The 27,560-nt window shown below is 42.2% G+C and overlaps 4 protein-coding genes, 1 long non-coding RNA gene and 1 pseudogene across 5 annotated transcripts; 1 reads left to right on the top strand and 5 right to left on the bottom strand.

Moving 5' to 3' along the window:
• Nucleotides 1–122: 122 nt before the first annotated feature.
• On the top strand, nt 123–623 carry LOC125314313. The gene is made up of 2 exons (XR_007197838.1): nt 123–300; nt 429–623. It is a non-coding gene; the product is annotated as an uncharacterized LOC125314313 (long non-coding RNA).
• A 652-nt stretch (nt 624–1,275) lies between these two features.
• On the bottom strand, nt 1,276–3,325 carry LOC125314288 (annotated as a pseudogene).
• Nucleotides 3,326–4,096: 771 nt separating this feature from the next.
• Nucleotides 4,097–5,318, bottom strand: LOC115757049 (acyl-CoA--sterol O-acyltransferase 1-like). The gene has a single exon (XM_030697136.2). It carries the CDS (start codon nt 5,291–5,293, stop codon nt 4,214–4,216), a length of 1,080 nt encoding a protein of 359 aa, XP_030552996.1. The 5' UTR covers nt 5,294–5,318; the 3' UTR covers nt 4,097–4,213.
• A 2,464-nt stretch (nt 5,319–7,782) lies between these two features.
• LOC115757050 (acyl-CoA--sterol O-acyltransferase 1-like) lies at nt 7,783–8,942 on the bottom strand. The gene has a single exon (XM_030697137.2). The coding sequence runs from the start codon at nt 8,887–8,889 to the stop codon at nt 7,828–7,830; it is 1,062 nt and encodes a 353-aa protein (XP_030552997.1). The 5' UTR covers nt 8,890–8,942; the 3' UTR covers nt 7,783–7,827.
• Nucleotides 8,943–16,198: 7,256 nt separating this feature from the next.
• Nucleotides 16,199–17,401, bottom strand: LOC115757047 (acyl-CoA--sterol O-acyltransferase 1-like). The gene has a single exon (XM_030697133.2). It carries the CDS (start codon nt 17,387–17,389, stop codon nt 16,220–16,222), a length of 1,170 nt encoding a protein of 389 aa, XP_030552993.1. The 5' UTR covers nt 17,390–17,401; the 3' UTR covers nt 16,199–16,219.
• A 7,260-nt stretch (nt 17,402–24,661) lies between these two features.
• On the bottom strand, nt 24,662–27,122 carry LOC115757051 (rho GDP-dissociation inhibitor 1-like). Its single transcript, XM_030697138.2, has 5 exons — nt 26,312–27,122; nt 26,081–26,147; nt 25,576–25,794; nt 25,351–25,475; nt 24,662–24,879 (listed from the first exon to the last, which is right to left on the bottom strand). The coding sequence occupies exons 1-5, from the start codon at nt 26,588–26,590 to the stop codon at nt 24,811–24,813; spliced, it is 759 nt and encodes a 252-aa protein (XP_030552998.1). The 5' UTR covers nt 26,591–27,122; the 3' UTR covers nt 24,662–24,810.
• Nucleotides 27,123–27,560: the final 438 nt, after the last annotated feature.

Here is a 27,560-nt window from a genome sequence, read left to right as displayed (position 1 = left end):
GACCAGTTTGGGCCGAGCAAATTAAACTGGAGGACCCCATTTGGAGTCTTGTCATACACGGCATGCGCTTGTCAATCCAGCTAATCCCCATACCTTGCATTGTCAAAGCATTGAGTGTGAATTCATGCTCTATATATACACCTACCAAGTACATGTCTTCTGAGAACTCGTAATAGAGAAGTGGGTACATAGAAATGGGTCATAACAGGTCGCTTCTTGCAGCCATAGTGCTCGTTCTGGTAGTTTCCTCCGCGCTCGGTGGCGAAGCAACCAGGGTTCTCAATCCAACTCATAAGACAGGTTCTCTCTCTGTCGCTCTCTCGAACCATACTCACTTTAGGGTCTCTCCGTACTAGAGGGATTTGGGAAATTATTCTGCTCTGAGATATGATAAGCGAGTAACGTTGTTCGATCGGATTCAAACGCAGGAGAAAACCCAGGAAGGAACTTGGAGTCGCGGGCGACCCCCGACAGCTATCCTTGGGCGGAAGGTCCTGTCGGATACAGGGTCAGCGGCGCCGATGATGATGGCTAGCTCCTCGTAGCAACAACCTCTGATCAATTGCTATGTAATAGATACTAAAAAGAGATACATCACACAATAAATGTTCTACTTGCCAGTATTTAGAAAAAAGTTGCTTTTTGATCTTCCGTTCCTTCTTTGAAAAAGGGAGAAGCTTATGGGCTTCTATACTTGTATTGCGATAACCGATCCTAAACTTTTTAATTGTGTCAATTTAGTCTTAAACCTTTTGACAATTTATCCATTCAATCCCAAACTTTTCAATTATGTTTCTGAATCTTCTGAAGTTTTGCTGATTTAGTCCCGAACCTTGTAAAATTTTGCCAATTTGGTGCTAAATCTATATTGGCGAAAAAGACCACATTGACAAATTATCAAAATGTTAGGAATTAAATCGGCCCTAAATTGGCACAATTGAAAGGTTTAGAACCGATTGATAAATCGTCAAAAGATTTAAAACTATATTGGCACAATTGAAAATTTTAATATTGAATTGGATGTCGTACAACTGATTAGGACTTTTCGAGCAGTTAACCTTATGGCAACCGCTAGCCAAGGCCGAGATTTGGTGTTGTGGCATTTTTCAATGACCTTTTCCCTAGAAATAAAACTAAAGTTCAGAACATTGATAAAAAAGATGCAAGAATTATTTTTGCATTATCGACAAAGAATAAACTTTTGCAATAATCCGCCCTTTAACTATGTTACGTACTGATCCAAAGGAAACTAACCTATGGAAAATATGGAACAATTCAAGGACCACTCGCTATGGTTTGTAAGATGAACCTCAAGATGCTCCAATGCCCTTTCACAAACTCAATAACCGCAATGGTCTCCCTCCCCGCCTTCGCCACGGCGTCGCACCGCAGGAGTGGCGGCAGGAACAGCCAGAACCCTGTCACCATCACGAACCCCACCATCAACACCCTTGATGCCTCTGGCGGCAGCCGTCACGTCGTTCCACGCAGCGCCTTCTTTGCCACCACCTCTGCCGCTACGGCGACCCCCGTGGAGGAGGAAGAACCCCATGACCACCCACGCGGACTCCTTCCTCCCGACGTAATAAAGCGTCAGCTCGTGCATGAGGGCCTACACCGCGAACGTCGCGAGCACGGCACGCAGAGAGGCCCACCGCCTCCCGACGAGGCGGCCCGAGGCCAATCGCACGGGGTCGTACACACTCGAGTGCAGGATGCTTGTCACGATGAGGTTCCACTGCCGTCCCCAGAAGTCCTGCAGCGACGTGAACGGTGGCTCCACTGCCACGCCGATGAGCCGGCTAGTCGCAGCACCGACCGCTGCCATAGCCACCTTGAGCCCGAGATACATGTGGACGGAGTACATCAACATGAGGATCTTTTCGTCTACGGAGTCTCTCCGCTGGTAGAGCGGGAAGAAGGAAACCACCAACAGACATTTTGCCGGTTGAGCACATACGCACGATCTACAAGAATGCGAAAGAAAGATTATGATACTTTCATGTAAGGAACTGTGAAACAAAAAAAAAAAGAAAAAGGAAAGAGATCTAAAAGATCTTTTTTCCTAAAATTTCTGCTTGGCCCATTTAGTTTTAATAATACCAATTCCAATAATTATTCATACAATAAGATAATTAATAAGAAGATGGGTAATTAAAACAGAAAAATATATACTATATAAAATATATATATACATATATATACATGGAAAAAGAACATGTGACGCGATGATTGGCGTAGGGCCCACGCGAGCATCGATTTTCTGAGAAAGACCAGACTTTACTGTGGTTGTTAATAAATTTTCAAAAAAGGGAATTGAAAAATCACGTGGGAAACTGGGCAAGCCTCACCGGCGGGCAGAGGTGGAGTCTAGTTTGTAGGGGTGCGTATGGTAACGCTCTAGAAAAAGTGTTTCTATTTCCAAAGTGTTCCGAGAATACTTTGAGAACAGAAATGCGTATGGTAAAAGAGTGTTTCCAAAGTATTTCAGGAACACTTTTCAGAAACGGGAATACTTTTGGAGCAGAAGCGAGAAACAAAAAATACTTGTTTCTTTGTTCCCGGAACACTTTTTATCAAAGCTTTTGAACACATTTTATAACGCAAGAGAAACACTTTTTGCAACCCCCTGTTCCTGGACTACTCCTTCACACTCTCAAAGACGAAGACTTCTTATCAAAGCTTTTGAACACATTTTTTTTTTTTTATAGTTACCAAACGCGTTTCTGTTCCCAAAAATCGTGGCCGGAGCAAGAAACAAAAAAAAAGTGTTTCTGTTCCAAAAGTTGTTTCGGGAACAGAAACGTTACCATACGCACCCTAGACCCGCCCGTTTCTTCTTTCATGGTTCTCTAGCCGCGTGACAACATTTTTACTTGAGAAATTAATTTCTAGCCAAAAATTTATTTTTCTTACTTTTTTTTTAGAAATTGATTTCTAACCAAAGAAAGGCATTTACTAAGTGGACTTTTGCTCCCGAAATACTTCTGAAGTAGTTTGCTTCAGAAGTGTTATCGTGTGCACCTTAAAAAAGTAAAAAGGAATAACTTCCAAAAGTCCTAGTCTAATGTAATTATGTCAATTTAGTCATAAATTCTTTTCGTACCAATTCAATCCTAAACTTTTTTGCATTCACGCTAATTCAATTCATTTGGCCGGTTGGTGCTGACGACGTGGCACTTTTTAAATAATATTATAATAATTCTTAAATTTTTATTATTTTTTCTTTTCTTTAGTCTTTTTTCCCCAAACCCTTGGGCCTGCAAAGGTCGCCGGCTTACCCTCGCCAGCCACAAGCGAGGGACCGTGGTCCTCCCAACCACATACCGTCATCGGAAAATGTATTGAGAAAATTATAGGATTGTACTCGTGGCCAAATTGGATGGCTTTATACCTGTATTGCGGTAGCCACTAGACAAGACAAAAACAAATTATTTATTCTTTCGACGTTCAAATTGCATGAAAAATTCAGGTCGTGACAGCTATTTGGTCTCCCAAACCTTCTTCGGAAAGCGTATTGAAAATATTGTAGGATTGTATTTGTGGCCAAATTGAATGGCTTGATACTTGTATTGCCTTAGCAACTAGCCAAGAGGCCCAAAACCAATCACTTAGTTTACCGGCATTTTCAATGACCTTTATGCCTATAGGTCTCACGGTCCAAGTCTCCTAATTAAATAGGTGCTTTGAACTTTGTGACGACCTTGGTGTGTGGATTTTATTAGTAAGTCAATTAGAAATGACTGAACTTTTTGATTTAAGAAGAATAGGATTAAATCAAGAAAAACTAAAGTTCATGAGCGAAGTTGAAGATTGAATAAAAGAAAGCCGCTAGCCTGACAGTTTAACAGCATCGTCAGCTATTTTTAACTATAGATCCACACACCATCACCTTGTGTTTTACATAAAGCACTCATTAATTGAAACATCGTGGGGTCAAAAATAATGACAGATCTGTCAAACTGTCAAGCTAGCGGTTTTCTTAAATAAAAAGAAGCAAGAATTATTTTTTGCATTATCCAAAAAGAAGGAATGGCATAATAGTTAATTATTGAACTACAAATTCTTCATTCAACCAAAAAAAAATTATTTTTTTTAATAATTTAAGCTTTTAAAATAGTTCGACCAGCCTTAGAAGAAAGTTTTTCAAAATCCGCCCTTTAACTATGTTTGTGGCCCAAGGACGACTAATCTTTACAAAATATGGAGGAATTCAAGGACCACTTACTACGTTAAATGAGTTAAATCTCAACATGCTCCAAACCCCTTTCCCAAACTCGATAACCGCAATGGTCTCCCTCCGCCCCTTCCCCACCGCGTCACACCGCAGCAGCGGCGGCAGGAACAGCCAGAACCCCGTCACGACCACGAACCCCACCGTCAGCGGCCTCGACGCCTCCGCCGGCAGCCGCCACCTCGTGCTGCGCAGGGCCTTCTTCGCCGCGACCTCCGCCGCCACGGCGACCCCGTGGAGGAGGAAGAACCACGTGACCACCCACGCGGGCTCCTTCCTCCCGATGTAGTAGAAGATCAGCTCGTGCATGAGGGCGGAGACCGCGAACGTGGCCAGCACGGCGGGCAGTGTGGCCCACCGCCTCCCGACGAGGTGGCCCGAGGCCGACCAGACGGGGTCGTACACACTCGGCCGCAGGATGCTCGTCACCATGAGGTTCCACCGCCGCCCCCAGAAGTCCTGGAGCGACGTGGCGAGGTACGGCTCGTCGAACTGTGGCTCCACCGCCGCGCCGATGAGCCGGCCAGCCACCGTGCCGACGGCCGCCAGGGCCACCTCAAGCCCGATATACATGTGGATGGAGTACGCCACCATCATGACCTTCTCGTGCACGTAGTCACTCTGCTGGTAGAGCGGGAAGAGCGAAGCCACCAACAGACATTTCGCGACGTAATTCGCCGGCGACTTGAGTCCGTCGCCACCGCCGCCGTTCTTGGAAGCCGCGGCCCCCGCGGAAGGGCTGATCTTGATCGGAAGAGATGCGACGGCCACGAAAAGCGGAAGAGAGAGAGGAGGCGACGGCGGGGCCAAAGGGCCTTTGCCACAAGCGAGGAGGAGGAGCTTGAAGTTGCAGAGCCAGGCGACGAAGAAGGCGGTGAGACCGCCGAGGGAGATGGTGGTGAGACGGAGAGGGAGGAGCAGGAAGAGGAGGATGACCGGGAGGAAGAGGAGGAGCCTCTTGGGTCCGACGGGGACGAGGTCGGAGATGTAGCGGCAGTATATTAGGGCAGCGACGACGGAGATCCAGACGAAGACGAAGTTATGGACCTCGGTCTCCATGTTTTGGTCTGACCTAGTGTTGATCGGGCTCCTTTGTTATATGGTTAATAATGCTGTCTTTGTTTTTATTTTTTCAAAATGTTGTCTTTATTTTAATTAATTGAGGAAAAGTGGAGGCGAATAAAGCCGTTTTTTTGGAATAATTGCTTTCTTTTTTCTTTTCACTAAAAGAAAAATTGGGAAGAAAGTGAAGGAGTCAAAGTCAAAGGTGGAGGGCTTAGTGTTCAACGTTGAAAAAAAAAAGAATATTTTATGGATCTGCACTGGCAGGGAGCGGGAGAATACATTTGAAGGGTGTACGGCGCTCACTTTAATATCAAAATTTCTCGAATGATCATTTGAATTTCGGTTTTGGAAAAGATACTCGATCACATAAGTGCCACCGTCGATTTTAGTGGTCGGAACCGACGTGGCATTGTTCGTGGTTCGCGGGCAAAGAGCCACGGCGTAATTAAAATCTACTTGCGACTTAAATTTTTTTTTTTAATCCAAGTTGGATATTGATTCTTTTCATCTTTTCTCAATTTTTGTGGAGGATTAGAACAAGAAGGGTTGGTGACGATGAGCTGCTGATGAAAACCTGGACCAGAGGCTGACGAAGAAGAACACGATGAATTTTTTTTTAAGAGCTAATCGAGGACGTCTCGCATTTGTTTGCCCTAAGTTTAATGAGTTCTTCAAACCCTAATGTTCCATTCTTTCTCTCTTTTTCTCCCAACCATCTTTAGTCATCGCTGCACCCCAATGTGCGTTTTTACCTGTAAAGTTATTTTGCTTTGTCCGCCGTTTAAATTTTACCAGATTGAAGACTAAATCAACAAATTCCGTTAACTCAAATTAATGAGAAGACAACATTGGACTTTTGCGCACAGTCTAGAGATTAGATTAAACATTTAAAAAAATTAAGGAATAAATTAAAAATTCAGGGACTTCCTTGTATGTAAGTAAATTACATTGAACAAATTAAAATATTGGTAAAACGAATCTGAAATTCTTTTTTTTTATTTTTTATACTGGTACCCGGACGGGTCCACATTGTTGACTCTAGCTCCTGCTAAGTTTTATTTACCTTAATTCTTGTCTTGCGGTAATCATGATTAGGGTCCCACTTTTTTCAACTTATTTGACTTATTCCGATCAATATCGCGGTTAGATGAATTAATCTCTTTCGCAAAGCGATAAAATCAATACGATATAATTTTCTCAAATGAAATAATCCACGCAAGGAATCTTGTTATATTGAAAATTGCCTTTTGCTGACAATAGAAACAGAGATATTGATCCGTTTTTTTTTTTTTTGGTCAAAAAATTGATTCGATTCGATGGTTTTTTATTTATTTTATTATTATTGATGGTCTTGAAAACGTGTAAGATCGGCCAAGTCTGGCGGCACTCCAAGTTAGACTCCACTTCATAGTTAATGGTTACGTTCGTGGCACCATTGTGAACAGACCATTTTATTGGACTGACAGTTAAAAGCCTTTTCAAATATTAATGGAAGGGGCGAAGGACTTGGAGGAAAAAATCATCCAAAAACTTTTAACCATGCTGTATGATAGTCAATTTGATCTTAAATTTTTAAATTTAATCAATTTAATGTCAAATTTTTTGAAATTTTGTCAATTTTATTTAGTTTTTTTAAAATCAATTTTGGTTAGAAATCAATAATGTAATGGTCAGCATCGACGTACAAGATTTTTTTTAAATCGATAACGTGGATATCAGTCATAATACGTGGCATAACCCCCGTTTAGTGGCCAGCTATCGCCAAGGCCCCAATGACCCGCCAGCAACACTACCTACCTCCTCCCGACGGCACGTGACGCCCACACAAGGACATGGTCGGATATGGTTGGGTGAGGTGAGGATGCTAGTGACCACGATGTTCCACTTGAATGTTATATCCTTGAATCAATCACTTGAGTGCTAAAATTGTTTAAAAATGTTCATCCAAGCGTTGAAAATTTGATGTGGTATAACACTTGGGCTGAACATTTTTAAAAAGTTACGGCACTCAAGTGATCGAAAAAAAAATTATGATTCTCAATTGAGCACACTATAAAAATTATAACACTTATGGTATCCTTTTTCCTCTTTTTGTAATGACCTCGCCCCTAGATGTGGATTCTCTTTGTAAGTCATTAGAAAGGACTAAGCTTTTTGATTTCAAAAGAATAGGATTAAATCGAACAAAACTAAAGTTTAGAAGCGAAAAAGAATATTGAATATGTTGAAATATTGTCCCACGTCGGTTGAAAACTTGTCCTACCTAAATGCTCTTTAATTTTTTATGGTCTTTCTCCATTTATTAGTTTAAGTTTTTTTATTAGACTTTCTAATATGGTATCGAAGCCGATGCCGTCCCTCCTTATTAAGGTTTCAGGTTGGATTACCCGACAAAATAAAAAGACGAAAGGATGATTTTTCTTATTATCCAAAAACTTAGGATTTTTACAAAATCCACCCTTACTAACCCAAGGACGACTAATGTGTGCAAAATGAGGAGAATTTCAAGGACCATTCATTATGGTAAATTAGATGAATCTCATAGTGCTCCCGAGCCTTTTCACAAACTCTATAACAGCAATGGTCTCCCTCCCCGTCTTCGCCACCGCATCGCACCGCAGCAAGGGCGGCAGAAACAGCCAGAAGCCTGTAACCGCCACGAACCCCAGCGTCAGCGGCCTAGACACCACTGCCGGCAGCTGCCACCTCGTGCCGCGCAGCGCCTTCTTCGCCGCGACCTCCGCTGCCACGGCAACCCCTTGGAGGAGGAAGAACCACGTGACCACCCATGTGGGCTCCTTCCTCCCGATGAAGTAGAAGATCAGCTCATGCATGAGGGCGGACACTGCGAACGCGGCGAGCACAGCGGGAAGATGAGCCCACTGCCTTCCCACGAGGTGGCCCGAGGCCGACCGGATGGGTTCGTACACGCTCGGCCGCAGGATTCTTGCCACCATGAGGTTCCACCGCCGACCCCAGAAGTCCTGGAGCGACGTGGCGAGATACAGCTCGTCAAACTGCGGCTCCAACGTCACGCCGATGAGCCGGCTCGCCGCTGCACCGACCACCGCCAGAGACAACTCGAGCGTGAGATACATGTGGACGGAGTACGCCATCATCAGGACCACCTCGTGCACGTAGTTACTCCACAGGAGGAACGGCAAGAGCGAAGCCTCCAATATACATTTTGCGACGTAATTCGCCGGCGACTTGAGACCATCGCCAACGCCATTCTTGGAAGCCGCACTCCCCACAGAAGGGCCGATCTTGATCGGAAGACACGCGATGGCGACGAAAAGTGAAAGAGAGAGAGGCTGCGACGGCAGCGGCGGCGGTGCTAAAGGGCCTTTGTCACGAGCAAGGAGGAGGAGCTTCAAGTTGCAGAGCCAGGTGATGAAGAAGCCGGTAAGACCGCCGAGGGACATGGTGGTGAGACGGAGAGGGAGGAGGAAGAAGAGGAGGAAGACCGGGAGGAAGAAGAAGAACCTCTTGTGTCCGGCGGGGACGAGGCCGGAGATGCAGCGACAGTAGATTAGGGCAGTGACGACGGAGATCCAGACGAAGACAAAGTTATGGAGCTCGGAGTCCATTTTTTGGGGCGAGATTGTCCATGTTTTGGTTCGAGCTCTTTGTTATATGGTTAACTCAATGCTGTCTTAATTTTAATTATTTTTGCCAGAGATTATTTTAATTTATTGGGAAAGTGTAGAATATTGACATGTGCCTCACTAATTGCTTTCTTTTTACCAAAAAATTTTGGGAAAAAGTCAACCAGTCAAAGTTGGACAGCTTTGTGTTCAGCTTGGAACAGCTTTTGAGAAAAGTATGGAAAGCATCCCAATCTTTCTATGCAAATCGTAAATGCAACCTATTGATGTTCGCGGTCTCAAGTACGGATAGAAAAAGCAGTTGATAAGTTATGTATATATTTAGATAAAAGAAGAAGAAGTTATGTACAGATACTAGGGTATGTGTTGAATTCCATTAGTGTTATTTGCCTAGCCGAGAGAGAGAGAGAGATGGAAATATAACTTTTCTAGTGATAATTATCAACATAGAGTGCAAATTCGTTGATTAACATATTCAATTCGACACATTTTCACTACAAAAACATATGTATCAAACGTTCCATATCACCACAAATACTTACATGTAGTACAACTAAGATAAATTTACCTCAACAATGCCCTCTCGATACGTGCTCCCCTTAATTCAGATATTCTTCTGCGCATCAGCATATTAAGAAAGCATTGCTACATCCAAGCGTTCGCCTTAGCCTACTAGATCACCTATGTTGGCAATTTCTATCCAAAAAACCTGTGTTGATTAGGAGATATCTCAATCAGATACAGATCTCTATTTGGGGAGCTCACCAATTAATCATCGGTTTTGCTATCACTTGGGGGAAATAAGATGACCTACCGAGTTAAATGCAGTTTTTCACTCGGAAGATGAAAGATCATGTACCATTAAGCGTACATGATCTATAGGAGTAGGAAAAGAGATTATGATATTTCGATTTAGAATATCATCAATAAACAAAGAGATCTAAGTAATTGTTTTCCAGAATTCCTGCTATTTAGTTTATGTAATACCTAAACCCAATAAATAGTTTCTCTCGCTACTTTATTATTAAACATAATAATAGCAATAAATATATGTAGAAATCGTAAATACTTAATATGTATGAACTATATAAACGAAAAAGAAAACAAATATAAATAAAACTATACAAGTACTTATTTCCGGAGAACGGTATGAACTTTTGCCTTTAAATAAATGAAATCGTGATAGTTTCATCAAGCTGTGCAGTTATTCCAGTTGAAGAAAATTAATGTGCCCTAGATTAAATTAATTTTGTCGGTGTTAGTACAAAGACATCATAAGAGTTCTTTTCTTGGCTACTGTTGAATTTCATATGCCCTGATTCTTTTTCCTTGCGGTCACCATGCCCAAAATTTTCAGGTCTTGCACGGCTGTGGTTCGCATGGCAACTGATGTCAGCAAAAAGGAAAAAAAAAATTGACACAAGAAAGGTCAACCGAAGAGGGCCATGACAAGTGACAACAATCAAAATCGGAACTTTAATAAAATTATCTAAACTATCTTCAATCCTAAACTCTTCAATTATGTCAGCTTAGTTCTAAACTTATTATGCGTCGAACAATTCGGTCCTCAAACTTTTGATTATGCTGATTTAGTCATAAATATCTTGATGGTTTGTCAATTTAGTCCTAAATCTTACGAATTGTCAATACAGTCATTCTAGCTAATTTTGACATGTTATCGCTGAAGTGGCGGTCTATTCACCGTCGGCCTTCCTAAGTGATATGGTCGGAGCGGATGTTGACTAATCGTTTTAATTCTAGTTTAAAATTTTCATAATTTTAATTAGCTTTAATTAATTTCTTCTTCTTCTTCTTCTTCTTCTTCTTCTTCTTCTTCTCTCTCTCTCTCTCTCTCTCTCTCTCTCAAGACGATGACCCCCTAGGCGAAGGTGGTCCCGAGGGCTCCAAAGCCCTCGCCATATCCAATGAGGGCTATGACCCTTGTTCGTAGTCGTCAAAAGCTTCGAGGTCCTTGCCTAGGGACTAGCAGTCCTGCCGGCTCCGTGAAGAGAAAAATAAAACTAAAGAAAGAAAGAAAGAAAAGAAAAGAAATCAATATAGAATTCCAAAAAATTGAAAAAATTGCTCACATTAGTGCCGATCATGCGACGTAGGATGGCTAGCGTTGGGTAAATCGTCACATCAGCAATATCCAATCAAAGTTAATCGGAATGACTACATTGGTAATTTTTTTTTTTGGTAAGGACTACATTGGTAATTTGGTAAAAGGTTTAGGACTAAATTGTAAATTATCAACATGTTTATGACAAAATTGAGTCAATTAAAATGTTTCGGATTGAATTTGCATTCATACAATAGGTTTATAATTTTTTGGATAATTTTTCCTTAGACCTTTCCTCTTTCAATTCATCATATTTGAGCCAAGCCGATATTGGGAAATAATCCAAGTCTCAATAGAAAATTGTACGTAAATCTATATGTACCATAAATATACTTTCGCAAATGTAGAGAGAGTGCGGGGGTGAACTTGACATGAGACATCGCTGAAAAGGTAGGGGTGAGCAATTTCAAGTGGCCTTGGAACTTGCATGTCAGAACTTATTCCCTATTTTTTGAAACCCCGAACTTACCATGCATACTCTGAAACTTGAAACTTAAATTGTTACATGTTTTAGGAGGTTACAAGTAGGGATGAGCATAGTTCCGGGGTAGAAACCTAGAACAACCTGTCCGGTTTCAAGGCAAGCATAGTATGTTCTAAGTTCCAAAATTGCAGAACCTGTTCTGATGGGTAAATTCCAGGTTCAAGGTATACAGAGTAGGTTTTATGTTCCAAAAATTGATAGACCTATTTTGACTGATAAATTCTATGTTTCACGTGGAACCCGTAACAAGTTTTTGTGCTTTTCTTGGTATATTTTTTCGCGTGATCCTGCTGTATTTTATGGCATCCGATGATGAGTGTGTAATCTAGAACCACTAGTCCGAGCTTCTATTTATGACAATATCTATAATGGAGATTGTCACTCTGTTAATATATCATATTTATTCGTGTATCTAAATATGAGATATGGTTAGTGGATTGTAGCAGCAAGTGATAGTTATTAAATGTGATGATTTAATTGCAATAGTTATATTAAAAACACAGGTGGAACCCGAGAATATCCTAGAACCAATTTTGGAATCTATGACATGGTAAGTTTCTAGTTCAAATGTATGTATGGTAGTTTTCGGGTTTCAAAAAATGAGGAACACGTTCTAATGGGTAGGTTTCGGGTTTCGGATGGAACCGTACAAAACCCGGAACCGCTCATCCCTAGTCACAAGTTGTACTCAAATTTTACTTGTATTTTTAATTGAACGATTGCAGTATATTATCACATCTAATGACAATCATTTACTGCCACAATCCACTGACCATAACTTATAATTAGATATACAAAAAATATGAAACATTATCATCTCGGTAATGGATATCGCCCGAAATGAAAACTCGGACTAACCGCTCCAGATTAAACACTCACTATCGGATTTCACACAATGTCGCAGTATTGTCCGAAGACATAGAACAAGAAAAACACAAAGATTTATTTTGCTTGGAACCCGTCCGTCAGAACCGATTCTTCAATTTTGAAACTTGGAATCTCACTTGTTTTTATCGATTTGATTTTCTGATTCTTGGTTCTACTGAAACCATGCTCACCCCTAGAAAAAAGATTCAAGACATATGAAAAAATTTGACGCATATTCTAATTATTCATGCCAACCGTCGTCAAAGTAGCTATGCAACATGTGGAAACCTTACTGAGATGCTCATACTCGGTACAACCGAATGATTTGTAATTGATTCGATTTGATTGACTTCAAAACGTGCAAGATCGTCCAAATATGGCGGACTCTATTTTATAGTTATAGTCGTGCACTGTCGTGCTTGCCTAGTGGCAGTTGGCTCCCTTGTCTCCTCTCTGAACTCTTGAACGGACCATTTATTGGACTGAAACTTAAAGCATTTTCAAAAATTAACCTAAGGGGCAATGGACTTAGGAAAAATAATCCAAAAATTTTAATTGTATAGTATGACGGCCAATTCAATTTAGTACTAAACTTTTAATTTTGACCAAGTTAATTCTAAATCTTTTGAAAATTTACCAATCTAGTTTTGTTTTTCGTTAATTTTGGCCGGAAATTGATAACGTGACGATCGGCGATGACGTAAACAATTTTCATAATTTTCTTGTATAATTTTTGAAGTCGATGATATGGACATCGACCGTCTCATGTGGCACAACCGTTGTCTAGTGGCCAGCTGCTAGACATTGCCAAGTCCTTGGCAACCCCGCCGACACTTCAAGTGAAGAAGATCAATTAAACTAAAAGAAAAAAAAAGAGAAAACTTAAAAACTTGAAATAACATTAGAAAATTTAATATAAAAAATTGCAAAATTGTGTCACGCAGGACATCGGGTATCCACATCATCAATTTGCTGTCAGAATTGGTCAAAATGACTAAATTGACAAATCGTCAAAAAGTTTAGGATTACATTAATCGAATTGAAAATTTTAAGATTAAATTAACCCGCATACATAACTTTTAGAATTTTTTGGACAAATATTATGAATTTCAAAGTTGGAACAACTATTTGCATCATTGAGAATGACTCTTCATCCACTGATTCTGACTCCTAACACTTCAAATTTAACAAAGGAACGATTACACATACATGTGCTACACGGTTTATCTTTCCTATCCTCCTAGGCACCTAACGAACTAACCAGGGGGTCAATGGGCCGGGCCGGGTCTCATAGAGGCCTTAGTGGTACCAAGCCCTTATCCTTTTATTTTTGGGGCCTGAGTGGTACCGGCCCATATCCAAATAAGACCAAAGCCCGGCCTGAAAATATCTTAAGTTTTCGGGTCGGGCCGGTGCGGCCCTTTTTGACACCCGTCGAACTAACCATGCCGCCACCAAGTCGGTCTTTTTCATGTTTGTTTCAATTCCTTTTTCCAGTGTCCAACTTTCTTTATTTGACTATTCCAGCTAGTCACATCACTTGAGTTTCTGTGGACAAAAAAAAAAAAGGATAATTACTCAATAAATTATAAATCTATTACAATGATGCAAATTCAATTTTAAATTTTATGATTTTACCAATATGATCATAAATCATTGCACGGAATTTCAACATAATCCTTTCAAATAATTGCCGCCGAAATCCTCGACGTGACAATTTTCGACGATGATTGGACACCGCACGTCAGTGTTTCCTGTAGCAATTGGTCGAAAATATTACATTAAAATTTCGCCCAAAGATTTAATACTACATTGGCAAAATTAAAAAGTTTGGCGCTAAATTGACAACTGTATAATAAATTCAGGACTGGACTGATAATTTTCCCAAGAAAGAATGTGCACAACAATCTTCTCAAGTGAATCCATGCGAAGCATACACACATACGCGCACCAAAGACCCGATGTACAAAATTTAGTAATTACTTCACTCATAGTTTAAAGGTATTAACGACTTTAATTATATTATTGATATGACAGATTCCTAATTGTTCTTCATTTCAAGCTTATATTACGTGGTTGGACCAAAAAAAAAAAAAAAAGCTTATATTACGTGGAACTTGTATAATCTTAGGAAACTAATATGAATCGATATGGTTATATAAAGTATGTTTATTCGATATTGTGGTAGTTGTGTGGACCCTTTCGAATTACTATTTTGTCTATGCAAAAGCGTCATTACCAAATCTTGTACCATGCATCCACGGGTGTCCATTGAAATTATTTGACTTCCATGAAGGTCTAATCCACCTCAACGGGCGAGATGCGTGGCCGTGGTCTGAAGAGGTTACCAAGTACATACGAAATCAATTCCTACAATGACTGGACGAACTTCATATCTCATCGAAAGAAAACAAAAGGTAATTCTCAATTTCTATAAATTTTATGGTACATTAGAAAGGTTTAGGGCTACATTGACCAAATTGAAAAGTTTATGATTGAATTGGATGCCATGCAGTATGTTTAGGACTTCTTAAACAATTATGCCGATGAACTTTTTTTTTTTTTTAATGTTACATTATGTACACGGAATTCAAAGTTTGAAGAACTATTGCATCATTGAGTACTACTCTTCATGACACTTCAAACTAACAATAGAATGGTTAGACATACATGTGCTGTCTATGTGCTACACAAGTCCTTCTTAGGTACCTAATGAGCAAGCTATATCCACCAACGGGAGTATTACCAAAAAAGTTATAGATCTATTGCAATTGTGCCAGCTCGGTCCTAATTTTTTTTTTTGGCTAATTGAGTTTTAAACCTTTTACAATTGTGTCAATTCACTCCATTTAGCCAATTGATACCGAAACGTGGCCCTCGAAGGCGATGTAATAAATTTTTAATAATATTTTAATATTTTTCGATTTCGATTATTTTTTATTTTTAAATATTTTTTATGTCCTTTTTTTCTTTTTCTTTTTTCGATCCTGCTAGCCATAGTGACCTCCACCAACCCCTAGCGGAGGGTCGGCAAGATTCCTTGCCCTCACCAGCTGATGGACAAGGGCTTACGACCCTCGTTGCGATTGGTGACGGCCGTGAACCCTTCTTTGCACTGGGCGAGGGTGAACGTCGCCTAGGGCTCGGCAAAGGTTGCTGACCCTTGGCTAGCAAGAGGCTGCTTGCCAAAATCTAAAAGAAAAGAAAAGGATAGAAATAAATTATTAAAAAATTGAAAAATATAAATTATTATTGAAAATTTAGGATTTTGTTGGTAATTTTCCACACCACCAACTATTGCATCATATCTTTATGTTTATTTCAATTCCCTTTTCCATCCTCTTTCCGTGTCAAAATTTCTTAATTTGACTAACATCACTTAAAGTTTCCGGGCAAAAAATAAAAGAAAAAAGCAGAATAATTTGCCAATCAATCATAAACTTTTTGAACGAATGCCAATTCAATATTACGCTTTTTGATTTCGGCAACGTAGTTTTGAACTTTTGCACGAAAAAATGTAATTCTTCCGACTAATTGCCCTTGAAGGTAGCTGATCGGTGACAATTGGCAGGAAGAATTACATTGCAATTTTAGTCCATTTATTGTACGCATGTTGCAATTCTCTAATTTTATACAATGCCATGCATGGGTTCGAATCGAAATTATTAAATTTCCGTGAAGATATATTCCACCTCCTGAAGCGAACTTCATATCTCACAAAAAATAAAACAGAAAATAATTCTGAATTTCTGTGAATTTATGGTACGGAAGGAAGGTAGACGGCCACTTCGGAGACGCCGTCAGATGCTCTGCCTTTCTTGTCTGGTCACGGACGCACGTCAGGGTTTGGCCAGTAGTGATGATGCGTTGAGGGCTCCCCTCAAGGTGAACCCCAACCCTCTCCCGACCTCCCTGACCAACGCGCCCACCGCCGCGTACTCCTCGAACGCCCTCTCGTCCACCCTGCACCGGAGCAGCGGCGGCAGGAACCACCGGAACGCCGTCACCATCACGAACCCCGCCGTCAGCACCGACGCCACCGGCCTCGGCAGCCGCAGGCCCAGCTTGAGCTCCTTCTTCACGGCGATCTCCACCGTCAGGCACACCCCGTGGAACAGGAAGAACCACGTGATCTCCCCCGTGGGCCTCACGCGCCCCAGGTAGTAGAAGATGAGCTCGTGCATGAGGGCCGACACCGCGAACGTCCCCAGCACCGCCGGCAGCGCCGCGTACCTCCTCCCGACAGCGCGCGAGGCCCACGCGTGGACGGGTTCGTACACGGCCGGGCGGAGGATGCTGGAGACCATGATGTTCCACCGCCGCCCCCAGAAGTCCTGGAGCGAGGTGGACAGGTACGGCTCGTCGAACTGCGGCTCGAGCTCCAGGCCGACCGCGGCGCGAGCCACGGCGGCCGCGACGGCCAAGATGATCTCGAGGCCGAAGTAGATGTGGCAGCTGTACAGGAACCAGACGACCTTCTGCGGGAGGCGGTCGCTGTAGTCATAGATGCGGAGCATGGTCGCCACAAGGAGGATCTTGATGCCGTAATTGACGGGCGATTTGTGGCCCCTTCGGGGCTTTTGAGGATTCGGGTCGTGTTTGACCCGGCCATTCTGAATCGGGTCGGCGTTTTCTTGGTTCCTCGAGGCTGTCCTCGGTGACGGGTCGGTTCGGCGGGTGGGTTGGACCTTGATGGGCAAGCAAGCCAGGGCGATGAACCGAGGGAGAGAGATGGAGGAGGGGTCGGAGGCCAGAGGGCCCCGGCCGAAGGCGAAGAGCAGGAGCTTGAAGTTGGCGAGCCAGGCGATGAAGAAGGCCGAGCTGCCGCCGAGGTGCACGGAGGAGAGGGAGAGAGGGAGGAGGAGGAAGAGGCCGACGACCGGGAGGACGGAGACGAGCCTCGGCCCGCCCTGGGGGGCGATCTTGCCGATCACGTAGCAATAGCTCAGGGCGGCGAAGACCGAGAGCCACACCTTGATGAAGTTGTATATCTCGCTTCCTTGTTCCATTTTCTTGAAAAGGGGAGGCTTTACTCCTCTATGTGACCCCAATGTTTCCAAGGGACACATAGTGAAGGCTTATATAGATTGGTAGATTGGTACATGTGGGGAAATTGGGATGTGTCTGGTATGAATGAGAGAGCTTGAGCCACGTTTTTCTGCGGGCTCACCCGGACCTCCGGCATGTATCGCCCTCACAAGAATAATTAGACAATGAAAAATGTTGATCCCAGGAAATTGATACTATAAGTCGTGTGGTACCAATGGACTCCTATTGGTCTATTAATATAGCCCCGTCTGATTAAATTTCCACTTGTTCGTGGCCATGGATCGATCCGGGATCATGGCCATGGATCAAATTTTTAACTTGTTGTGCTATATAGACCCAATGTTCTTCATAATTTTTGGGCAAATCATGTCGGCTGTCAAGCTTGGCCGTCCCTGAGTACCGGCTAGTGAGTGATTGTTACCATGGTTTTAGACTAAGGTCTCGCGCGTATCGTGCCTTGGAGACGAAAGCAGGACCGCTATGCCCACAAATCTGGTTTCGATGGTTATGAGGTCAACTAGTTGGTACCCGAGAGATGAACATGAGTTCCCGATATTTTATTCGACCAAACATAGGGCTGCACCTTCTTGACAAGGCATGGAAAAGAAATGAAGACCGCAACCTTTTACTAATATATTGGATGGCTAGGCCTTTGGGACCTTGCCCGCTAACGGCGATGATCGCCGAATAATTAATCTCGCTAAAAAGATCAACACAATTGTTTAAGTTTTCAAAATAATCGACAGCAGTCTCACAAAATCTCACCTGCTGTCAGAGCTAAAGGTCTTGAATTCGAATCTTTTGAGGTCTTCATTTGCTTCTCCGGATCTCCAAAGTCCGATTGAAAGCTTCAGCTCTGCATTTTCAAAGGGTGCGAAAGAGCCTTGATTGGCAGAAAGCTTACCACCCCATTCATTGATTGCCGTCTGTCCGAATTGGGCCCACCTTTCATATTTTCACTCTCATCCGTTACCCACGCTCCCCTCCGTTACTTTCCTTCTGCACCACACCAGGAAACAGAAAATGCTTGCACGCCATAATGCTTGCACCACACCGAGTGACATAGTACGTTTCAGTTAAGTACTCGAAGTGGTCATAATATTTCAAAAAAGGGTCTGGCCTGAAGGGCGTTTTCGTCATTTCACCGGTGAGCCACGTCAGTCGCAAATATTAATAAAAAAAGGTCACGTCAGAATTTCGACGGAACAAATTGGATTTCGAGTCCTTAATTGAAACGTATTATGTCACTTTGGGCTCTTATTTGAAACATAGTTTACTTTGGGTCTTTATTTAAAAAAATAAGAGGAATTCAAGCCCTTTTTTGGATTTTTCCCATAAAGCTTTGAGGGGTTTTTGCTCTTGAATTTTTCCTGCAAATTCGGTCGTCATGTTGTGCACATGTTTGACTGGAGCTTTAACGGCGTGCAAGCATTTTCTGTTTCCTGGTGTGGTGCAGAAGGAAAGTAACGGAGGGGAGCGTGGGTAACGGAGGCGAGGAAAAAATCAGAAAGGTGGGCCCAATTCGGACAGATGGCAATCAATGAATGGAGTGGTAATTTGCTTAGGTGGACTATTAAACTCACCCAATATTTTCTCATTGATTGGTGACCTCTTTCGGTGGCTAGTTGGCGGGCGGGTTCATTTGTCTATGTAATAGGCCTTTTATAAGATAATATAGGAAGAAAACAGGGGCAATCAAGCCGCAAAACAACACTTCCCCAGTCAACAGTCAACGCTATATTAATAGTCGAGCTCGAAATTTTTGACTGGAAAGTTTGTTGCAGAACATACTAGTAATAATCTCGATATGCACCTTTAAGTTGGATCGAAATCAACGGGACCGGGCCTCGCAAACCAGGGACCCTGGAGTCCGCCATATAGGCATCGGTTCCAAAGTTTTAGAATCTCGAACTTACCCTGCACGGATCGAGAACTATTTGGAACCTATCGGCTCCACATGTTCTAAGGTACGTTTTACTGCTCTATATTTTCGTGATTTTTTCTTTTTATCAAATCGTGATGCCGCAATTCAATCATTAAAAAAATAAATATTCACAAGTGAAAACACGGTTGCCTTGATAATAAGGTACATGTTCATGTGTGTACTTTGAGTTGAATATCTCACATGGATGATTCAGATGCAATTTTTTCCTGCCCACCATACAAACGCCTTAGTAAATCTCTTTAACTTGAATTAATGAAATGACGACATTGAATATTTTCATACAGTTCACGGATTGAATTGAATATGTGCCAAAAGTGTAGGGACCACCTTGAACTAATTAAAAGTTCGGTTGCAATACCGCAATTGACCTAAAGTTCGGTGACCACATTATTGCAAATCAAAAAGTTCAAAGAGGACATTACACATCGAATCAAAGTTTGGAAGCCATTTTTATCATTTTCCCATATGTATCTTCAACATTAACTTCACCGAAATTTGTAATCGCCCTATATTGGATTGGAGCATGATCGAGCTTTGAATTTACGATAACTCAATAAACTCAAAATTAACTTCACCCTGAACAAATATATGATCGCCCGATACTGGACCCCGAGCATGATCAAGCTCCGGACTTACGATGACTCAGTATCTTGGCTCACTTAAACTTGTCAGAAAGATTAGAAACAATCTATTCTGTTCATTGTGATCGTTTCAATCTGTTGGGTCACTCTCTTAAGTATTGAAAAGACATGGCGTAGGGAAAAATGTCGTGGGCTTCATCTGACTTCCTCTGTACTTAGTTGCCCTGTATGACCATTTACCGCGTTTACCATCATGAACAATGTTGACCCCGGCATTCCTTCGTCGAGCTCGAAACTTTTGACTGGGAGTTCTAGCTCAGAACGTGCTAAGAATGGCGAGGCACATAGGAAATGGCAGATCAAGAAGCACCTTTCGAGTTCAATCAACATCAATGCGACCCAATTGATTAACCGCTCATTGTATCGGGATCCCTGTGAACGCGGTTTCTGGGGAAAAGTCGTTTCCAGGCACGGCTTTGGTTGCGTGGTATCTCGTCCGTGAGAAATACCAGCGGTCCCGGCCTCTGGGCGTCGAATTTCTCTGGTACATTGGACTACCTGAGAGGAGAGGAACAAGGTGTTATCCTACATACGGTGATACCGACAAATGTGAAAATCAAGAATGGGCAGGACTCAGGAGGAAAAATCATGCTAAGCTCGTCCTTGCGGATCGCGGCGAGCCCGTGGCAATGCGGGATAGCAAGCAGTTACCGTGTTATTCAGCTTCGGCTCCAACATCTACTGTCTGTAGAGGGACATTTTGGTTCAAACAAGTGTGTCTCGCCTGCTTTCGTGACCTCCGTCTCGCTCTCGGCCTTTCCAAACAAATAAGAGTCTAGACGAAGTAGATTTCGCCGGCGAAATACCGGTTAGAAGCAATGTAAAACCATAAACATGTGTCAGTTGAAACGAGAGGGGATGCTAGAGAGCGCTTGATGGGTAGTGCTGCTCTTCCGCTGCTAGTAGTGAGATCCGATTGCAAAATCGACATGGACTTTGCTGGATTGGGCCCGAAGGTCTGTTTGGATCATTTCGCACGTCTGCCGACCCCCGCCGCTGAAACCACCACCGGCCGCCGTAGCTGCAACTACTGCCGTCGCCACCACCGTCGGCCTCCGTGACCACCGCGGGCCGTCGCCAATTGCCGACCAAGCCGCCGCCAACCACCACCCACCGCGGACCTCCACTGCCCCCTCGCACCAATCGCGCCCCTCGGCCGCCCACCACCGGCCGCCACCAACCGTCGCCACCCCTCTTGCCGCTCACCCGACCACCGCCCGCAGTTGCCTACCGCCACCCTTTGCTGACCACCGCAACCATCGCCGGAGTAAAAAATAAATAATAATTTTTTATTTTTAAATAGTAAATAATATTTCTAATAATAAAAATTAAAGTAGAAATTTTTCGTAGAAGATTTTGTGTTAATAATATTCCAAAGGTAGAAATTTTCAACCGTTTTCAAACAAACTTCTCTTTCGAAAACAGAAATTTTATGTCGTTATCAAACGCGTTTTTTTGCTCAAAAACTTGTCTAGAAACTAGAAATAAAAAAAAAATATTCCTGGCCGTAAATTGATTTCAGAAATAGAATAGTTATCATGCGTACCCTAACATGCTAACATAGTGCCGTCTCAAACTGGGTGCATATGTATTACGTGCGCAAGGCAGCAATTCTACTTTAGAAAGATAACTTTCGGTCATAAGTTGATTTTTCTACTTCCGAAGAAAAGTAATTTTTTTTACTTCTTCAAGTGACTCTAAAATTACTACTGGAGCAAAAAATAATAATAACAATAACCAAGTCGAGCCTTTGAGGCCCTGTGCCCATTTGCAACTTGTGGGAGCTGCCTTCGTGGGTCGAAAACGGGTTCAATATGGATCGAAAATGGGTTTGAGTGTGTGACCCATTTTTGACTCATCTTATTCAATTTAAATTTTTTGGACCCATTTTCATTCGGCCCTTTAAAAACTTAGAATCCATATACAACCCATTTGTGCAAAATATGGATAAAAAATGGGTCATTGACCCACATTGGCGGCTCAACTGTGCAGTATATGTCCGCTGTTTGTGATTCTTTTGGTGGTTATGGGCAGGATGAGTTTGTAAAAACTTTAAAGACAGAGGAAAATCTTTACCTATCCAACCAGGGGAAAATGAAGACAAACTTGTTCCATTTAAAACACATATTCCCCGCCGGCGCCACGAGAAGTCGGGTTGGCCGGAAAACTCTGTTTTCTTAATCCCTGTCGATCAAACTGGTCCTTGTTCATGCATTCAATATAGCTAGGTACAGTCTCTTGAGGATACCAATCATACTCGATCGCAACTTTGTGTCGATCGCGCCGCGTGACGACTTCTAATTCATTAACAGACGGTCCTGCTCAATTTGTCATTCTTCTTTAGCAAAGCCCATATGGCTTCTCTGACCAGTTACAAGGTTAAAGTTGCTCAAGCTCCTTGGAAAAAGCAGTTAGGCTGGGCTTTGGAGAGCAAAATGAGAGATAGGGAAAGCACATCTGAACCAGTTTTTATCTAACCAGATTAACTTCATCTGTGATCTCCAGTTCCGGAACACATCGCACCAGCCACATCCAGACTCGAGGCTGCGAAAGGAGCTCTGGCTTCGTCGGCTCCAAAACCCGACACTTCCTCGAAGCGCGAAGCCGAGACCGCGCCGCAACGGCAGGATCATCATTCGAAAGCCCGCTCCTCAGACAAGCACTTCGACGATGCACCAACCCATGGGTCCAAAAATGTTTGACTTTTATGGCTTGGAATCTGCCTTTCTTTCCTTGTCAAACGGGGGATTTTAGTTTGGGAAAGCGGATCAAGAAGCAAGCAACAGGCGACTCCTCTTTTTTGCTTTATTTGGCGGGGGCACACTCATGAAAAGCATATTGCTTTTGCGCGTGATTGCTTCGGGTGAGTTCATATTAGTCCCTCCTGTCCCGCCACACGCAAATCACAATTTGCAACCCCAAGTTTTCCGCGCTGTTGCAAATTGCACCCCCCGGTGTTTTGCAGTTTTGCCCCCCTGGATTACGATTCATTTGCAAAATGCGTCCCGTGGCATTGACTTCGGCTGAGATTTTTCCCTGGAGCTTCGATCACGTGACAGCACGTGACTAATTACGGAAGGTAAATTCGTCATAAAAGTAACGAAAGAATAATTTATAGATATATTGTGTGTGAGATCATGCGACTGTAGTTCCGACGAAAATTTTAGGGGTGTGCAATTAGACCGGTTCTACTCGAAAATAGGACCGGATTGCTCAAAAAAGCAGTGCGGGATGGAACCGATTCCAGATTTTCGAAACAGGTCGAAACTAGTCCAATTCTCGGTTCCGAGTGAATACCCACCCGAGAATCAGACCGGACCGGTTATGGAACCGGTTTCAAAATTGATTTTACGACTGAAAAAGCCAAACCTTAATGTGTTTTCCTCTTAAAATATAACCTAAACGCTCGCAACTCAGCAAGAGAGTAGCACTCCTTCGACTTTCTTTTTAGGAATTGTTGATTTTGATGGATAGCTATTTTTATTATTCATCTTTTACTTTGAATTGTTTCATTGCTACTCACATTATTTTTTGCTGAAAAAATGAAATCGGAAAAAGAAACAAAAGAAAAATAGATTCTCAAGTAGACCTTGGAGCCAAGCCGGAAAATCAAGGTGGGTTTCAAAACAGGTCCTAGGTTTTAAATCTAAAACCTACCCACCTTGGAACCGATCGTCCCTAAAAATTAGATTGAAGTCAATGCCAAATATACATGGATAGATAGTTTTAAAATATATTGCTGAGTAGTCCTTATATTTCTTTTCATATACAGATTATAATGTATAACCAATCTGTCTTCCATAACTAGTCACATGCAATAACATGATTGGATATGTGAGAAAAAATTTGGCTAGAGTCAACGCCAATTTCAAAAAGTCAAGGGCAAATTGCAAAATTGAAATGGCTCAAGGGGTAACTTGCCAAAATTCCTAAAACTCAGGAGGCAAAATGTAATTCCCTTCCCGAGAACCGCCCCGCCATAAACTTTTACCATTAGATCCAAAAGCAAGAAAAAATCACAACCGTCCGGACCGAAGTTTGTTAAACGGCTGAGATCTGTTGCATTTTAATCCAACAATTAGGATCCATCCATGTTGAGACTTGAGAAGCATCCAAGAGTTGCAGAGTCCAAAAGCTTGTGCCAAAACGGCTCTCTAAAGTTCTCATTAAGCTCAATTGCTTCGACAAAACTGTTCTTTGGCAAAAGTAATTATCATTCCTATCAACATTAACTCATTATCAACTGTTCATAATGGACATGGTAATGCTTGCTGAGTCATCATTAGGAAAAGAAAAAGAGTAGCAGTGGAAGAGGACCACCTGAATGATTATGACATCCAAACACCAGAGGGGTCTCACACCAAGTGAATTAAGAGACAAACCCAGAAATCTGCAGCTTCAAAGCTAAAGAAAACAAGATGGGAGATGTCTAACTTCTGCACTGCTTCTTCCTTCACACGCACAAAGATTCGGACTGTTCGGCTCAAGTTTTCGAATGGAGAAAACTATACTCCGACACGTAATGCGATTAGGAGAACAGAGCAGAGATAGAAGAATATTCAGATGAACCAACTTGATTCTCTAACGAGAGAAGTACTACAAAATGATGTTCAGGTTCTAAATTCAATTTGCTTGAACCGCCTTTCTGATGTAAATCCTCCCCTTTATTGCTTAAAGTGACACATCCTACAACCAGAAATAGATTACACAAACTGAATTTTACCAGTCTCAGACTAGAAAGACAAGCGACATCGGTGCGAATAAAGCTGGAGAGAACAGAAACTCTTCCTTCTAACTACCAATCTTTCCGGATATCGAAGGTGTAGTTGATCTCCAAGTAGCACTTGTTGTCATCGTCGACAAACTGTAGAGGAAAGAAAGAGGTAAGTTAACAAGGGAAACAAAGAGAAAACTATACCAGATTAGTTGAAAAAGACAAGGAGGCCCACACGTTTGAAATTAGACACTGCTTATAATACAAAAGCAGATGGCGCGACACCATCATCTGCTTGTATTTATTTAAACTAACTTGACTCGACACAATCCATCCAAATCCCGAAGGAGAGCGACGTAAATGTAGGGAAGTTTTCAAATTCTCTTATCTGCTGAAGCAAAGTTCAGTTCTTATACAATGTGAATTAATGCAAGTTTTTCTTGAAGACTCTACCATGAAAGATTCGCTAGGGGTCCCCACATTTCAGAAGCAACAACCAAATGCATTCACATGCTTAGAAAATGAGGATCAAGTGACAAATTATTTGTCTACATGATGGTTGATTATTCCTTTAGTAGTGAAGCATCAAAGGCCAAAGCACAATTATCAGGCCTAACTAACCTTGCTCCGAGCTGAGTATGATCCTCTAGCAAAAATTCCAGATGGTGTTGTCTCTTCGGGCATCTCATGCATGTAAGGCTCTGATTGTGGACTAAATGTTCCAAGCATCTCCTTTGTGCTGTCCACTGCAAAAACAAGACAAAAAGAACGGATTCTATTTAAAGAAAACGGTTTGGAGGGTCAAAGAGAAAAGAGGGCTATGGAAAAATGGAAAGGTGTAATTACCTTTGACGCCGGTTTTCCATACAGTATTAGTGTACTTGAGACCAGAGACAATGTTGTTGCTGACCTGAAATGTGAATTTGAGGCTATACCGACTACCTTCCTTCAACGTAAACCATAAGCCCTTCGGCTTTCCATTCTCGGGAACCGAAAGAACTATGTCAGATCTCCCAGGAGATACAATTGCAAGGTTCAGGATCTTGACATCAGGTTCCAGAGTTTCTACATTGCATACGAGAGAGAAAAAGTAGCTCTATTTTTAGGGCATCGCAAACACAAAATGTACATGAAGCAATGGCACATGAAGGGGGAAACTTAAGAACAAATTGCAGAAACTTGAATCTCAAGATTCAACTTTTAAGCTCAACTGCAAATAAAACATGGGCAGATTACTTGCACTGTGGAAAACATTCAAGAAGAGAACGAAAAAACTAATGGAAATTGGGCTAATTATGTGGCATAAATGAGAATTTGCATGTTAGACAAAGAAAGCTGCTTCAGCAATCACCTCCAATAGAATTCAAATCCACACTTCCCAGCAGCTGTTCCTTCCATTTCCTCAAGCTCTCGTCATCCTACATGCAAGAAAATTTTACAAACTAAAGGAAAATCAAAAGATCAAAAGACAATGCCAATAAAGAACAACAAAGCCATCTCAAATTCCTATAAAACGAGCAATATACAAATGGAGAATGCAGATTGTCAAATGAAACATTTAAGGGAAAAAAACAAAACAAACCTTATCCTTCTCGAACTGTTCTTTGAGAGTGTACTGAGGACCCACGTCAATCTTCCTTCCTTCATCATCTTCCTCATCCTCAGTGGCACAAATGGAGCTCTCGCTTGCCGATCTGTGAATCCTTCCCTCGGGTTCACCATCAGCATTCTCCTCAACCTTGGGCGTCTTTGCTCTGTCGTCCGCACCACCGCCAGCCTTCTCTCCGCTCTCATTGTCCTTCTCGTCACGCTCGTGTCCCATGGTCTTGGAACTCGAAGTCGCTCCGACGGCCAAGGACATCAATTCAGCTCATCAACAGCAGCAAGAAAGGCCAATCTTTGATGGGTACAATTCGACTCTCTCTCTCTATCTCTCTGGGTCACACACACACACCTGATGTATTCGAACCGGGAGATGAAACAAGATTCTCGAGATCAATAAAACCACCCAGAGCGGCCAAAGTTAATGCCACTAGGGGAAGAATCTGCGTGACGAGAGACAAGAAAGGAGAGAAGCCCGATAAAGATCAAGATGGGATAAGAATGAAAAGGGGCTTCGCAGATGGACCAGAGGACCAAGAAAGAATCCCAGAAAAGGCGAATACCAACAATCAAGAAACACCCACAAGGCATAACCTTGCAAACAAGAAAAGAGCACACCAGAAACGATACGTGTGGAGAGAGAGAGAGAGAGAGAGAGAGAGAGAGAGAGAGAGAGAGGGTGGGTTGTTGAGGGAAGTTCAGGAATTGGTCATGTGGTGATCCGAAAAGGTGAATCAAGGAGAAGAAAACAGAGAGAGAGAGAGAGAGATCGTGAAGGTCACTTGGGCACGAAGGCCAAAATTGGAGGGGAAAGTTCGGTTTTTTTTTCCTTTCTTTGTTTGATTTTTTCCACAGTTCAATATCCCACCCAAAAGGTGGACAAAAAAAGGATACACCCTTTGACGTTTGACCTCTTCCCTCTTGATATGAAATTGGATACAAAATTGTAGACAGAAAGTCTTTATTTTTTTTGGACAATTGTTTCTTCCATAAATGTTTTTCTGTTTTTGATAGGCAGGGAGGGAAATTTGAGATATTGTGGGGACCACCACCGCCAACTGTTCTGGATGGAGCCGTGATTTAATATTTAATTATCCCAATCAAGATCAAGTTGTAAAGTAAGAAAAAAAAAATCAATTCCGCAATCAAAATAGATAAAGTAATGAAATCATAGGCTACCGGGTTAGATTCTATGATACTTGTTGAAATGTGTAAGGAAGAAAATAAAA

This window comes from Rhodamnia argentea, chromosome 3 (assembly GCF_020921035.1).
Source record: "Rhodamnia argentea isolate NSW1041297 chromosome 3, ASM2092103v1, whole genome shotgun sequence".
Classification (NCBI taxonomy): Eukaryota; Viridiplantae; Streptophyta; class Magnoliopsida; order Myrtales; family Myrtaceae; genus Rhodamnia; species Rhodamnia argentea.
Note: the sequence above shows the minus strand (reverse complement) of the source record. Positions and strands in the feature narration are given on the sequence as shown.